The sequence below is a fragment of the Bacillus rossius genome, chromosome 2 (assembly GCF_032445375.1).
Source record: "Bacillus rossius redtenbacheri isolate Brsri chromosome 2, Brsri_v3, whole genome shotgun sequence".
Lineage (NCBI taxonomy): Eukaryota > Metazoa > Arthropoda > Insecta > Phasmatodea > Bacillidae > Bacillus > Bacillus rossius.
In genome coordinates, this window is record NC_086331.1 from 116,235,997 (window position 1) to 116,252,765 (window position 16,769).

The 16,769-nt window shown below is 33.8% G+C and overlaps 1 protein-coding gene across 4 annotated transcripts in view; it reads left to right on the forward strand.

Annotated features, from left to right (window-relative positions):
- Positions 1-12,975, forward strand: part of LOC134529661 (glycogenin-1) — an 82,238-nt gene extending 69,263 nt beyond the window's left edge. For 2 of the 4 annotated variants that reach the window (XM_063363983.1, XM_063363982.1), the window contains 2 exons: positions 1,882-2,066; positions 12,469-12,975. In XM_063363983.1, coding sequence (XP_063220053.1) covers positions 1,882-2,066; positions 12,469-12,474 — 191 coding nt within the window. In that variant the 3' untranslated portion in view covers positions 12,475-12,975. Of the gene's footprint in view, positions 1-1,881 lie in introns of all 4 variants that reach the window. The other 2 variants (XM_063363981.1, XM_063363980.1) reach the window with 1 other exon arrangement.
- Positions 12,976-16,769: the final 3,794 nt, after the last annotated feature.

Consider the following 16,769-nt stretch of genomic DNA (forward strand, 5'->3'; position numbering starts at 1 on the left):
ATATTATTGTCGTTGTTTTATCTTGTGAGTGTGTTATAATGCCCCAGGAAAAATTTATCGTGCATGATTTACGCGTACTTTTTTCATATACCTAATTGCCATTACTGATGGGTGTGATTTGAGGTTGGCAGCTCTGTGTGTTTGAAATTTGACAGCACTATCATGTGTAAATTATTTCTTAAAGGTTTAAGCTTTCTGACTTAAGAGTTGACAAATTCCTACTAATAGTAGATTTAATTTGAGTTAAGTGGAATTTTGCTTGCATCAAAATTTATTTCCATTGTGGTATAAAAAATTTGAATGAAATTGTTATTAAACAGTCTTAAAAATGTCCTGAATTTCATTTACCCATTATCTGTTGACATCCTGTTTAATAAACGTAATTCTGGCATTATAACCTAACCCAGCATTAATGGGTTACTGTTCTCGTTTGTCCTCATTATTTCAAATAAGCTGAGAAATTTTTTTTTGCAGATGACACCAGCATATTACATCGTAACCACAGTTCTCGAAACCTTGCCATATCTCTAAACACTATTAGTCACGAACTGAAGCAGTGGTTTTTTGCAAATAATCTTACACTAAATATGGATAAATCTAACTTATTAAAATTTTCAACAAAAAAAAAATAATTTAATTTGCAGATCATTAATGATTATTCCTACCTCAGTGAAAGCCAGTCTACTAAATTGCTTGGCTTCATGTTGAACAGTATTTATTCTCTATGTGTAAATTAACAAATTAAAGACATCATTCCGAAACATATTGCACCATTTTTTGCTTTGCATAAATTATCTCTTGTCTTATCAACTTCATCTCTTAAACAAATATATATTGTATACTTTTATACAATATTGTTATTTGGAGTAATTTTCTGGGCATTGTCATCACATCAAATACAAGTCTTCCACCTTCAAAAAAAGTAATACCAATCATTGTGGGTGCCAAGTACCAAGAATCGTTTTGACCCTTATTCAAAAAATGCTAAATACTTACCCCCATATCTCAATACATTTATGCAGTAGGTAATTAATTTTGTTACAAAAAATTTACATAATTTTGATATGAATATTGATTCTCAGTCATAACATCAGAACCAAAAATTACATACATGTCCAAACAAATAGTACAAATATATTACAGAAAGGTGACCAAATTTTCAGGTACCAATCTGTATATTAATTTACAAGAAAATCCTAAAGCACTGAGTATTAAAAAAATAAACATTTTTTAACTTATAGATTATTTTAACTATTGAACTTCTGCTTACATTGGATGATTTAATTTTTTAAATGCTAGCCTTGGACATTTTGTACAGCATAAATTTAAAAACTTATAAGTTTGATTTAGTTATAAGCTTAACTATATGACATTCCTTGTTCTCTCCGTTATATTTCCATTCTTGCAAATTATATTTATTTGTTTTCAGTAAATTAAATTTGCTAATTATGTAATTCTGTGATTTCTGTTAGTTTGTTGATGTATACATATATATGTTCCTTATTAACTTGACTTGTTCTATATCCCAGAGCCTATGCTCATGTGAGATCAACAGAATGTATATGAATAAATATTCCTTATTTTTTTATCTGTGTCCCTTCTCAATAGATTGAATGTTGCCTCAAGTTTTTTCATATTTGGTTATATTTTAGACTTTATAATTGCCAATTTTTACTTACCAAATTATTAAAGCTTAACTGAGTTTATTTTTGGTTTATTCCATCCACTACTTTCTTAATTCAAGAATGCAGATAAATAATTGACGTATTGGGTTATAAATAGAACAGTGAGATAATTTATTCCGCCAAATTAAATAAATGTTTAAAAATCTTCTCCATCAAAACTAAACTTTCATAATTACATAATTGATGGTTTTTGCAGGTAAACAATCTAGAATTAAATCTACTGATGAACAAGCAACTGAAAACAAGACTGAAGCTGTGGTGGAAGGTGAAGAACCAAAAGTTGAAACCACTGTAGCTAAGAGCACTGAAGCTTCAGTCAGCCCAACTGCTGCTTCTGATTCTCCCATAGTAAGTCTGCAGGAAAAGCAAAGTAGCAAAAAGGCAAGTGATCAAGTAGTGGAAGTTGCTCAGCCTCTTGCACCTGCTTCTTCTGGCACTTTCATTAGCACAGTAGCTTTGCCTTTCCAAAGTGCATCCACACCAGCTGCTCTTCAGTCTTTAGCATCTGCTGTTTCACTTCCAGCATCAACACTTATTTCTATTCCTACAGCCCCAGCATCACCTCCAGTTACCACTCAACCTCCACCAGCATCACCTCCAGTTGCCACTCAACCACCAGCATCACCTCCAGTTGCCACTCAACCTCCGCCTGCATCACCTCCAGTTGTCACTCAACCTCCGCCTGCATCACCTCCAGTTGTCACTCAACCTCCGCCTGCATCACCTCCAGTTGTCACTCAACCTCCGCCTGCATCACCTCCAGTTGTCACTCAACCTCCGCCTGCATCACCTCCAGTTGCCACTCAACCTCTGCCTGCATCACCTCCAGTTACCACTCAACCTCTGCCAGCATCACCTCCAGCTGTCACTCAACCTCCGCCTGCATCACCTCCAGTTGTCACTCAACCTCCGCCTGCATCACCTCCAGTTGCCACTCAACCTCCGCCTGCATCACCTCCAGTTGCCACTCAACCTCCGCCTGCATCACCTCCAGTTGCCACTCAACCTCTGCCAGCATCACCTCCAGTTGTCACTCAACCTCCACCAGCATCACCTAAATCTGTTGCTCAAGCAGCACCACACCCAGCCCCACTTTCCTCCACCAAGTCTTCTCCTGCGGCAGCTGTATTAAAGGCTTCTCCACCTGTAGATACTGCTTCCTCTGTACCAGAGCCACAAGCATCGAAGGTTGCCTCTCCATGTAGTCCAGTTAGCAGTGTTGATGTTCCTTCTGGTGCAAAAACAGACGTAACACCACCTGCAAGTGAGACGGCAGCACCGGTTCCACCTAAGAGACGGGGACCTCATAAAGCTGCAACATCAAAGGATGCAAGCAAGTCTGCTGCAGCCCAGCCTGCCAAAACATCTAAACCATCTCCAAAAGGCAAAAAGTAATCTCACGCAGTGTTCAATCTCTCCCTTTGGGTAATTGACTGCACTGTCAAACATTTTTAAAAGGGTTATTATAATTTTAAGAAGAGAATATGAAGCATGACTGAGTTGTAATGTTATTGTTTTAGTAAAGAATTAATTATCATAAATATCTAGTCAGCTCCTTGTGCTATATAATAAAATAGTTATTTTTTTCCCTGGCTGTTAATGATTTTTTTTTATGCTGGGTTCAGATGTTTTATATGCTTATCGTTACCTTATCAGATCTGAATTATTTATTTTTATTTATATTCATTTCACTTCAAAGTTTTGTTTGAATTATGTAGTATATATGTAGTAAATGATCATAAATTTTGTAATGTAGTGCATTTATACAGTATCATATAAATTTGAATAAACCACATCATTGATCAACTCTTGTATACCTTTCAAAACCTATCAGAAAGAAAAGTATTTCTCTTTTGAATAAACTGTGCACTAATTTATCTGACTTTTTTTTTTTTACTCTATGTGAGTACTATTTGAAATTGTTGTAGAAGCTCGATATTACAAGGTTTGGCATACCATTGATTCCAGTATGATGCTGGTAAAATGGTTCTCTTCTCCCATCCTTGAAAAAAAAAATTGCCGTAACAAGTGTTTTGCAAAAATGTGTTTTGTACTGGTAAGTAGTCATATGATGATAATGATAATTGCTTGGTTCAAAGAAGGATAGTCACATCTGTATACTGGCTCTGGAATTTTTTTCGTTAGTGGTAATCTTGCAGCCCCTTTGAATTTTTTGCTGCATTCAAGGTTACCTTTCTGCACTCGAGTTCACCTTGCTGTTTTTGATGTCATATTACAGCATTTGAGGTCTTATTGCTGCCTTTGAAGTTGTCGTAATTTCAGAATCGCCTGCTGCATTGGTACTTTATATTTAGTTGAGTAACAAATGACAAAGGGAACATTACATTGCTACATAAAATATTGATGACAACAAATGTATGTGGAAAATATTGAAAATTTTTTTGATATTGGTTAATGATTACTGCACCAATGACGCGTATACTAATTTGAACCTGAATATTCTGGATTTATTTGTATTATGTGAGGTTCTTAATTATTGTGTCTCTCTTTGTTCTGAACTCAGCGTGAATTGCAGTAGTTGCAAAACTGTTTTTTATTTATTGTTCACACCTTCACTGGAACATTTGTTTGCCCGATTTAGGGCATAATCAAGATATTTAGGCATTTTTTTCTACATATATTGTACATTTGCAATTAGGTGATGTATCTTTTTAATTTTTCAAATATTAAAATCATGTGCCAGTTGCTATGATAATTTTGTGATTATGATTATTTTAAAAACATAAGTTACCATGATTTTTGTACAAAATAACACAACAAACAAACTACATATTTGTTTTCATGCGCTGATGATTTGTGAATTGTTATGCTTAGTTGTCATCTATTTTCTTTTGAAAACATATTTATTTGTAAAAGGTAGTGTATTGCAGGTATGGGAATTTTTTTGAAGACAAACCATTTAAATAAAGTTTTATGAACTATTGATATTGAAATATAATAATGAAGACAAAGGCAGAAACCTAAATTATAATTGTAAAAAAAAAAAATATGTGAGTTGGTCAGAAGAGTTTTATTTTGTTGGAATGGCTAAAATCAATTGTTTAGCAGGTAATTAAAATTTTATACTTATTCAAATTATACATGTCTCTATAAAAGTAGCCATATTAACTCTTTGCCCTGTGTTTTGTAAACTTATTTCATGTATCTTTAGAAATCAAGGTATCTAAAGTTCTGTATTTATTTTTGGGAAACCATTAAATTCACTAGAATGTCTCAAAAGTAAATGTTTCACAAAGATGCATTGGATTTTGGTGATTACAAATAGTTCACGTCCAAAGTGATGGGAACTTCACGGCAGGCAGAAGCAGGCATTTTGTCCCCACAGATTATGTCAACACTATACAAGATATTAGAATATTGTGGCTAATCCACGTGTTGGATGATCATATCTTAGATGATTGGAGTTCTCTAGTATACATTTTTATCACTGTATTTCTTATTTCTTTCACCACTTTAATGATTTTTCAAATCTGTAACTTTAACTCTGCTGAAGGTGAAGGGTACTGTCATCACCAGACATATCAATATACAAAAGTAAGGCATTATTAGTGTACACCACAATCTTTGTTCAAATATAAGTATTGTTTTGATGGCCTTTGGCAACAGGAAAAAGTGTGTAGAAGCTGCAAAAAGGTGGAAGCTTATATTATTTCAAATGTGCTTTATTGCCTCTTTTCATGTGTACTTTTCTCTGAACATTATAAAGTAGCCAAGTTTTTAAGAAGTATGCCATCTTTTTCTGTTACAGAATTTTTTTTAAATAATGGGTGGTTTATTAAAATGTATATGGTGCATGTATTTTAAATGGCTGATAGATTATTATATTTGTCAGTGCATTGTGTATTTTAAGTATGCAGTTCAAATTTCTTTTAAAATAATATTTAAGTTCCTCAGTGCATTATTTTTCATACATGGATCACATAGCTACTATCTCTTAAAAATGCTTCATAAAGTAATTAATCACTTCAAAAGTAGATCAGTTAAGTATTTCTATAAGATTTTTCAGTGTACAATAGATATTAAAGTAATTCTGCAGTGTTGTGAGTACTTACAAAGTTAATGACCTAAGTTAAATATTTTTTTGATTATTGAGGATCTTAACGTCATTTTGGTAATTTATGTTGTAACTATTAATTTTCAGTGTTATTGTAGACTTTAGACTTACACAGCTCATATCATTTGCATTAAATTGATGATTTAAAATGTATTTACAGAACTTTGTCACAAAAAAATTTTTATGCTAGTAATATTGTTTTGTCTTACAAGTGTTTATAATTAATTATGTAAGTATCTTTCAAGTCCCAAAAGCTATGTACAAGATGGAAGTGGTTTTTTTGTTGACGGTAATTGAATGATACCATTGGGCATATTAGTATAAACACATTCAAGGACTTCAACCCAAAGATTTTTTTTGTTTCTGGAGTGAAGTTTATGGCTTAGGTTTCTTAGCAAGTTACATTATAAATATACATATATTTTTTTTGTAGTAAAACAACGTGAATTTTGTTTAGCAGAATTGGGTTTATTTTCATTGTGCATCAGTCATAATTTTTTTATTTTAGTTTCAGCTAATTAACTCACATAACTCCAAAAAATAAATAAAGCAATTTATTATTCTTTTTCAAACAACAATAGATGGTAAGAAAACTTCTAGTACATTCATGTTTGTTTATAATTATAATTGTGCAGTGTTTATAGCTTTATGAACATTTAACATGCAACATGTAGTTTGCACAAAAGATGGCCTCAGTTCTTAGATTTTAATACAAATAGACACTGAATCTATTCCACATCTTATTTTTAATATTTTCTTTGACATACTAGTTGTTTTGGCATTAGTCAGGTTCAGTACTGAAGTGTACACCTGGTTAAGTGCATTGATTTGGCTCAAGAAAAACATAAATTACCAAATTTATATTAAAAAAACATGATTAAATTAATTAATAAATTGTTTCTTGGGTAAGATAGAGTAAGTCGGTGGGTGGGTAAATCTGATGTAAAATTTCAAAAACAAATTTCATACTTTTATATTACTTAAATGCATATACATTTAGCAAGAATACAAAATTAGTTTGTTCAAATATTTGCTATAGAATTTAAAAATGTTTGTATTCTATTTTTTTGTTCTGAATCAAAATTTCAATTTTTTTACTATAAAACATTTGCCTTTTTTCCCCCGTTAAAGTGTGTTTATATATATATAATATCTCAATCATCAATTTATCCCAACTTTTGAAAATTAATGAAATCGTGTTTGGAGTCTTAACTACAAACTACCCCACTTGGGAATTAATTAGAAGTAATTTTTATTTTTATTTATTTTGTGTTTAAAACTTTTTTTTAATTTCAAAACCCTGTATTTTTGATACATCAGTAGTCTCTCATTATGTAAAATTTTTTATGATTAGCAAAATTTCATTATTGAGCATGGTTAAAAAAAAATTTACCTGTCCACCAATTTTATAATGCAGACTAAAGTTGTGAAACCAGCATTTACAGAAATTTTGATGTATTTTATATAACAGATTCAACTTGACTCAATTAATTTAATATTAGTTTTTAAATATTGATTAAATATTCAACTCAAAATTTGAATACTCATAAATGTGTAAAAATTGATCATTATTGCATTAAAAGTAAGGTATCATTAATCTGAAACAGCTTGGCGTACTACAGGGGCGGAGGGTGGTTTTCAATGTAGGGGAACCAACATTATAAATTAGTATCAGAAATTTTCAAACCGGTAAATGGCTCTTCAATTTTTAAGATACATAACATCATTGTTTTTTAAACTATTATCCTTTTTTTATTATAATTTAATAGTAAATAATATGAATATGTGACTGTAAATTTTACACTCAATGTAGAACAAAATGTGTGTTTATATATAACTGTTTAATTATATACAAACACAAATAACATGTCAGCAGTCACAAAGCCACAATAATAAATACTGTAATAACTAACTAAACCCATCATTTATCTACGTCCTCTTCTCATTAGTGCTTATTATACCAGGTCTACAAAATTAAATCTATTTTTGATGTCAATGCATAAGGCATTTTTGAGAGCTGTAAAATCTTACTTTTAAATGTCTTTTGAAATCCCTAATTTTCTTTTTAGCTGTATTCAACACATGCATTATGTCAGGAGTTGGTCTCACACGTAAAAATTAAAGAATTGTCATCCAAATGTGTTGCTACCAACTGTCGGCCAAACTGTCTGTCTTTGTCTACAGATGTCTATCTCTCTCCCTCCTCCTCCCAAGCACTGCTCCCCTTGTTTCCCCACACCATATTCCCTCCCGACTTCCCCTCTGCTGCTTGATTGGCTGGAGAAAGCGAAGCCAGCCCTCGGTTCCCTTCCGTGGCCTGGGCCTGCCGAGGGACAGGTTTGCATTTTTTTTAACTACTTTTCAACAATCCATTTCTAGTATCGAGAATCTTAAAGATGTTAGCGGGAATAATTTGTGATAGACAATGTTTTTTTTTTACAACATGCCAGTCTTTAAAATCTCATGTGTTTATTGTTGGTGCAAAGGAAGCGGAGCACTGGTCTGGTTCCCCAGTCCAGCTGCGTGGCTTCGGGTACAATCGGTACATGTGAAGATAGCTGGCCCTTGAGTTTCAAACAATGTATTGCAGCATTTAAGAGCTAAGGGGAGAAAGAATGTTGCCTCAAAAATTAAGTTGTTTTTTTTTTTCACTTCTACTCATATAATGTATTCAAATGACAGATTCTGAACCTAATTAATAAGGTATCCCGCTATAAGCAGGTGGACCTATGGTTCCCGTGGTTCCATGGAATATTCAACCCTGGTGTACTATGCTGAAGTCTTTCTGGTTTACTAGCAGTATGTCCAACACGATGGTAAATTGTACAATGAGAAAGTCAAAGAAAGCACCAATTTTTTTAAGAACTTTCATTTTTTACTTTCTTTTATTTCCAACAATTTGACTTGGCCATTATTTAAACCAGACATTTTTTATGTTGATTTCTTGTTACTTAATATTCTGAAGTAATGTATTTGGCCTGTGTGCAGTTTGACTTCAAGACTTTTTTTTAAGAAAGAAAAGGTTATGTACAGATTACAGTTATAGTAGTGGCTAATGTTGGGGTTCCTTCTTAAACTTTAAGGTAAGAATTCTTTTTTTTTTTTTAATTTTATTGTGTTTATTTATGTACTGCACTTAATAATAGAAGAAATTGTAATTTAATATTAATATATGTATTATTATTAGTTAGTCTTAACAGCCTTGATTTTCAAATGGCATAACAACAGTGAGTTAGTTACAAATGTAAGTTAAGAAGTTAAAGTTATTTTTAAAATCAACATGTTTGCAGGAATCATGTTCTGTTGGCATTCATATTTCATGATTAAGTGTTTAAAGGCAGAAGATTGGTCATACAAGGTTTTTGAATCATGAATAGAGTTAATGAGCTGAAATAAAATATTGATTTTGTAAGGACTTTATTCATTTAAAACATATGGTTACACAGTTGGTTACTCAATTGGATCAGTTGGTCTCCAGTACTAGCACACTAATAAAAGTTTTCAAGCTTGTGAGATTAAGCATTTGTCTGTTTAATTTAACATTTTAAGTCACGTGAATTTCAAATATTATAACTTATTAGTTTCCCCTAGTTAACTATTTTCATAAATTGGTTTTCAACTTTTTTTTTTTGTCTTTCTGTGGTACTAATATCATTGTGCATACTATGTCAGTGCCCAAATTAATCAGTTTTGTATGCATGTGCACAAACTGACTGTGTTAAAAGTTAACAAGCTAGAGTTAATGGTAAGTTTGCTAATCCTTGCCTGGAGGGGCAACAATCGATGAAATTAAATTGCATCTGAAATAATCATAGGTTTATTGTGACAATTTAAAATGCCATTGAATGTTGTTTTTTCTATTTATTTATTATGCCATTTGTATTGCTTCCTAATTTCTTTTCAATATTTTTAACATGTAACATGGGTGGTGGTATCTACAAACATAATACATGCATGCATTTCTATGATTTAAATACTGATTAATGCTTTGATATTTTGAATTAATTTTTGTTTTTAATGCATGTTGCATATTCATACTGCCTTTTATGTATTTAAGTTTGCATTTTGGTTATGTGTTTCGGGTTATGTGACATGTCGCATGAGGAATGCTAACATCACTGTTTAGTGCTATGTCCAGTGCTAAAGATGTCAAATGCTTGGACCTGTGTCTGGGTAGTAAAAGTTTAATTAAGGTTTTGGTAATTTTGTAATTATCTGGTCAAGGAATTGTGTAATTTGTGCTCAAAATATTTTGTATGTCCTAAATGTTTGGTCACAGTGTTTGTTGTTTTCGTGTGTATGTGTGTGTTCACATGAGCTTGACTGTGCATCATATGTGCAAGCGAGACAGAAAGAAAGAGGCCATCAGCAGTGCAACACGTTTGCTATGTATTCTGATGATTGTTGTTATTTTTCAAGTGAGGTATTTCAAAATGCTATTATTTTCTTCTGTGTTGCACAAACATACTATGAATGTCCTTGAATATAGAGATTTATTTTCTCCAAAACTTGTTTTATATTTTTAGTAGCATTTTCCATCAACTGACAGACCAAACACCCAGGCATTTAGAGTTTTTAGAAAAACGTTATTGATATGTTGAGTATTTAAGCATGCTAAAAAAAAATTTTTTAGTATAAGTACCTTTAGGTATACTATTGTTTGATCCAAATAAAACATAATTTTACTCTTAATTCAACATAATCCATTAATTTCAGTTATTTGTCTAAAAAGTGTAAGATAGGCAATGACTGTGCAACAGTAGAATTTTGTTTGAAAATTAAATGTAAAGTTTGTTTATTTTTACTGATTTTCTCAAACTCTTAATTATGCTTTACTGCTATCTCAGGCGGTCTCAAACCATAGTAGGCAATATCAGAGCCTTGATTTTCTACCGTGGTTTGTTTATGGATTTGTGAGTTCCAGATGTTATCAATTATTTAACTTGGTTTGATTTGGAAATGAAAGTTTGAATCAATTTTTCACCAAGAAAGTTTTTGTGTGTACAGTTTGGTTATACTGCAATTATGAATCTCGGTAGGTAAAGATGGGAGAAATTTGATAGTAATGTGTGCATTTTTCTGTGTTTTAGTCTAGATTTATGTAATTAAATTTTTCATAATATTTTACTTTGCAGTAATTTATTTTATTTAACTTTTTTTTTTCAGATTGTTTGAAATAACTCGGTTTTTATAATATTAGTATATTAGTGTAGCATTAATTTTGGAATTTTATGTTTTGCTAACATGATTACAGTTGATTTATGTCATCAGGACCCTATTTCATAACCAAGTCTATATGTTACAAGTTACAAGTTATAGTTTTATTATTGTAAAACTGAACTGTTTCATAAATAAAATTCTTTGACTTGTAAAAGTTTGCTCTCTAATAAAACTGAATTACAAGTTTAAAAGTCATCTGGGATTGCTATATTTAAAGGGAACCTTAATTGTGAAACCAAATTTTATGTATGAATATAAATATTATCTTGAAAAACCCGAAAATGTATAGCACTCTGTAATTACTTCAGAAAATTAATATGCTCAAAGATACATTTCTAGAGTAGCAACTTCTCTGAGAAAAAAAATTGGAAATGATTTTCTAGTGATTATAATTACTTTCAATTTCATAAATTGTTAAATTTTAATAGGTCTTTTTTTTACATAATGAACATTACGAGAGTCAAATGTTGGTAATATTTGGTTAGCAGTATTTAAAATACTGTGAAATTGTGTAAAAAGTTGTTTAGATTAAGTCAATGACAATTAAAATCATGTAAATATTTATGGAAGGTAATTTATGGTAGGTCAGCAACATTCAAACTTTTCAGAATGTTGTTTTTCAAGATAGTAAATAAACATTAATAGGTTTAAAAAAAAAACCTTTATGCATTTTTAAATTATTTTTTTCCCCTTCAAAAATACATGACTTTTGGAAATCAAGCTTTATCTGTGTCTTGTTCTATAGTTATTTCCTTATATGGAATGCTTATAATATGTAAGAATTATTGAGGTGGAAGAGTATATAAATAAACTACATATTTGTTTTTTCAAGATGATAACCAAAGAGTTACTAGACAGAGATTATTTACGCAGTGTTAGATGTTCCAGTTGATGTTCTGTATATTCACAAAGTCTTTCAAATGCAATTGATTTTAGTCAGAACCTCATGTTTTATTATAATTTTATCACAAAGTCCATATTAATCCTGGGTAAATATTTTATGCTCTCCTTACCTCAATACCATTAATATCGTCTCCTTTAGTGAATATTATGTCAAGTTTACTTCCACATTAAAAATACAAATTATTCTTGTAAAATGTTTTACTTTCGTGCTATGACTAGTAGAAATTGTTTCACAAATTACAAGCCCATGTAGGTTACAAAAAACATTATGAAACACAAGGGTAATATTACATGTAGAAACAGCTTGTGACTTGTAAATCTGCACTTGGAATTGCAAATGTTTTCTGGTTTTATTAAACAACTTCCTCGCTTTTTTCCTTAGCTACAAGAGAACATACGTGTGACTTGTCGACTTGAAGTTTTATGAAATTGGGCCCTGCTTTTATAACTCGTGGTCTTGCTCTTATCATTAAAGAATAGAAATTACTGTCTTTATGTTCCTAATTTTTAGTAAAGTCTGTAATAGCAACAGTTGTTTCTAGTATACATTTTTTATATATATAAAATGTTATGTTTTTTTTACAGATTTAGAACTCTGTGAAGCTCTGAAAACTTGTTGCAAGTATAAAATGTGCATAATCCTGAAAGTCTGAAATGTGTACAAAAATTATATGATGCAGTTCTCTTTGTACATACTGCAGTGAATATTGGTGCCTAATGCTGCATTCATTTCGTCCAAACATGTGTATCTTTTCAAAAGGTACTTGTGCAGCTATTGTGTGGTTCATTATGTACTCATTTGTGTGCAATATGTAATACCATCAGCAGTCACTGTTTATTATACTTGTAACATTTCCATTTTTGTTTTATAAATGCATATTAAATTATCTACAAAATATATGCCAAATTTTGTTAAATTTTTATTAAGTATTTTGTTTTTTATACATAGTTCTGTAATGAAATCAAAAATTTAACCAAATTATTGTATGCTTATATTGTAAACTAGATATTTACTCTAATTGAGAATCAGAATGACTAATTTGTATTATTTCTGAAAAAATAAATTTTCCTCCTTCAGCTTTGTGACAGTGATAATTTGTTTATTTTTAGCTTTACGTACACTTAAATTGTGTGTGTCTACAAGAATTTTCATGAAAATATTGCACAGAAATACAATTGCAGCACAACAATCTAATACATAAATACAATAAGGGACAAGATAACAATCAATATAATTAAAATGCCTTTATAAGAGACAACAAATGCAAGTATGACAGGTAAAATGTAATAATAGACAGTAGTAATAAGTGTTCTGTTTTATCCCTAAATTTCTTTCACACAGTTAAGCTCAAGTTGGTCATCATTTGATTCCTTGTAATCATTTTACAGGACAATAATTACTTTGCAGAACATCTTCCCTTTTATATTATAGGTCTTTTGAGTACTCCTTTAAGTATTAATAGTCTATTGATTAGATCTGCACTCTATACACACAGTTTTATTCTCACAGGTGGAACTGCTGACAGGAAAAACTACCTAGCGCTTCTACCATAAACTGTTACTCATATTTTCTGGCCTTAAATAAGTTTACGGGGGATGGGAAAATGAAAATATCATCGGCAATGAGGCGCAATTAAGTAACTATTCAAAAGGCTTCAAATATTATCTATAGAATTATAATCAAACATTACCAAAATGTTTGGGACTAGCCAAACCCATACAATTGCCTTCACCACCCTGATTTCTAATGTGAGAGATTTCACCAACACACCAGAGAAGCCGTAACTTAAACAATGTAGCTCAGAAGAAGAAACTTTAGCGAGAGAATGTTTGACTCTTTCAGCGTTGTGGACTATGTTATTGTACTACAACTACTTGTGGACAATCACTCAAAAGAAAAAAAATATATGATCATGGAATATACTAATTTTGTAAATAAAAGAAAATAAAATGTAGTGTTTCGGCCCCTCGGGTTGCTAATTATTAAATGAAAGAGGATGTTTACAAAACTGAGTTTATTGTACAGTGACTCCTGTACATGGTGCTATCTCGTTACATGGCTTGTCACGAGCGGAGCTAGGATCCTCCTGGCACAGGTTTGCTGCCTGTTAGCGGTAATCACAGTAACTACTGATCCATCTAGTGGTTGTTAAGGGTCAAGGGATGCGAAGTTGTTGCGATGTATTGCGATGAACCTGGATGGCTGAAGGTGTGATGTAACTCCAGAAGTTAGTGCATGAGTAGCCTTAACGTGAGTCCGAAACCTAACACATAGCATATGGGAAACATGGCCTAGCAGGCCAAGTGCGAGTTATCACCTGCTAAAGTCTTAAGCGGATAGATACACTCTTATGGCCTCAAGTCTCGGTATGGTACGGAATTCGATTACACAAAATTCTGGCAGTTACACAACAAAAACACTAGGGATTGGATGTCCAGCATCTGACTGAAAAGCATTCAATACCATCACTGGCATAATGCCTAGGGTCGCTAGCAGGAGGGAATAAAGAGTGGAAAGGGTCAATCAAAGTAATTAATCCCAATATTTTAGTTCTCTAGTTTTATTTTCCTAGATTTCTTTAGGGAAGGAATGTCTGAAAAGGTCTATGACTTAATATATGCAACACATATACATAAAGGATTTGAGCATCATACATGTTTATACACATATACAACACACAAATATAACCCACAGTAATTATTACCCTAGATAACCGCAGAGATGTTAGAAGCCAATTTATCATACTGTTTGTGAATATATACAACTGCCATCTGTGGGCAGCTGGCGACACTACACTTTCCATAGGTTTTGTAGGGCTGCAAGTTGCACTCTGTCAAGAAGTTTGTTCCCAAAGTGTTGCAGTGCCAGCCAAGGCCAAAATGGTGGATATGATAATTTTACCCCCCCCCCCCCCCCCCCCCCCCTCACTTTGTGGCCTCGGCTGGTATTTTGATATTGTTGCACTTGCCTGGAGTCAGCACGCTGGGCTGGCCCCTTTACACTGGCCACTGCACTGCACTGCACTGTCTTCTTGCGGATTGCCTTTAGTGCTCTTGGGGTTTGGAGTCCTTGGAAGGAACCCTTTTCTGCCTCCATGTCTGAAAGTGAAGCATTTTATGGGACCTCCACATTAGATGGTGCTGGTAGGGCTCTTGGCTCTAGTGAACCTTGGGTGGATAGATGTGTTACTCTGAGGCTGTCTCCATGGCGGTATAGGTGATGTCACCTTTGGGAATTCCCCCTTCCTTGTGCCACTGAAAACCGCTGACTGAGCTATCTTGGTTCAGTGGGATTGCAGCAGCATCTGGTGGAGAAGTTTCATGGAGTCGCTGGTCTCCTGGGTCCAGCAAAAAATTATGCGGGTGTATTAGTAGTTCCACATTGGTGTCTGGATTGGGGTTGTCAAAATTGCTTTTATTTAAGGGATGCAGGCCACCAATTTCTTTGATGGTCCAGTTAAGGGCTCGGTGAGAGGTTCATCAGAAGTGAATAGTCTTCTCTTTGAAGTCAAGTCTCGCCTGCTACTGCGTGAGCCAATCTTGGCCCTATATGAGATCGTCGTGGAGGTCCTCTGTGACTGGCAGGGAATCTCCACCCTTGTATCTGCTATGCAGCAATGAGGGTGGTCCCTTGTTTGCGAGTTATGAAGTTTGGGGTTGAGACTTCGTAGAGGTCCCTGTTGCATAAATGACACTTTCGTGTATATAACTAGTGGTGGCTGCTAAGTTGATTAGAGCATGAATGGACTGCTGGTTAAGTAGCACTTTGATTTGTGGCAGTTCTTGGTGTGGATCGTGCTGTATGCACATAATGCCCAGGGTAGGGTTACTTTCGTGTGGAGCATGGAGGCTGGAGTCATTTACCTTAGACCCAGGGGTCTGGCTGGTAGGCACAGTTTTCTCTCTCCAGGAGCCTTCCTGGTTAAGACTTCTCCTGTCAATCAATTTTTTTGGCGGAATACTCGCTAGTCTTGGTGGAAGTGTTGTTCGGAGCATTGTCTTCATTTGTGCAAGCTTATGTTCGGGGCCATATTTCTCTTTTAATATCTGAGGTGGGCCTGGTTTACTTGCTACGGTGCCCTGAGTTTCGAAATGATCCCGCTGCACTGCAGCAGTTCGCATAAGGAGTACTGATAAATCCTTGGGAGGCGGGTACATCAAAAATTGCAGAAGTTTGGGTTGCACCAGCTCCAGTAGGGTAGGGAGGAATTCATTGGTATCTCTTCCTGGGTGCAGCCTTTCATAGAGTTTCCTTTTCTATTGTAAGAAACATTCGACATCCTCCCCTACCTTTTTTTATGTCAAATAACTGGACAGTGAGCTCTGCCATTCTTGGTTGGTTACCAAAGTGGTTTAGGAAAACCCATGTGAATTCTTCCCAGTTGCACAGCTCTTCATGCGCATTCCACCATCTAGCTGCTTCTCCCAATAGTAGTGGACCTACCATGTGCACCCATTTGGTGTAGTGGAATTCTTGCTCATGTAAGGCCTGCTCCTATTGTCAGGCATCTTGCACAGGATCCTCATGATCTTGTCCTCTGAAGGAACAGAGTGCACTTGCAGATCTGGTACTTAAGGGTGTGGAGTCGTTTTCTCAACATAGAATTCATGTGAATGAAGTCCCAATAAGATTGAGTAGAGTGTCCTCCCAGCCGAGACAGGAGAGGTCTGTCTGGCAAGTGACAAGGACTAGGGCAGTCTTTATGGCAGTTCGGTGCAAAACAACACCTGGCCACTGGGGTTTTTGGCTTCTTCTCTAGAAGCTTCTCTTGGCAGGGGTTGCAGATGTGGATCAGTACCTGTTGTTCAAAGACTTGTTCCATGAGGTCAAGGCATTGGAGGTGGAACTGGGCACTACAACATTCGCAGCTGATGCTTGGTCCTTC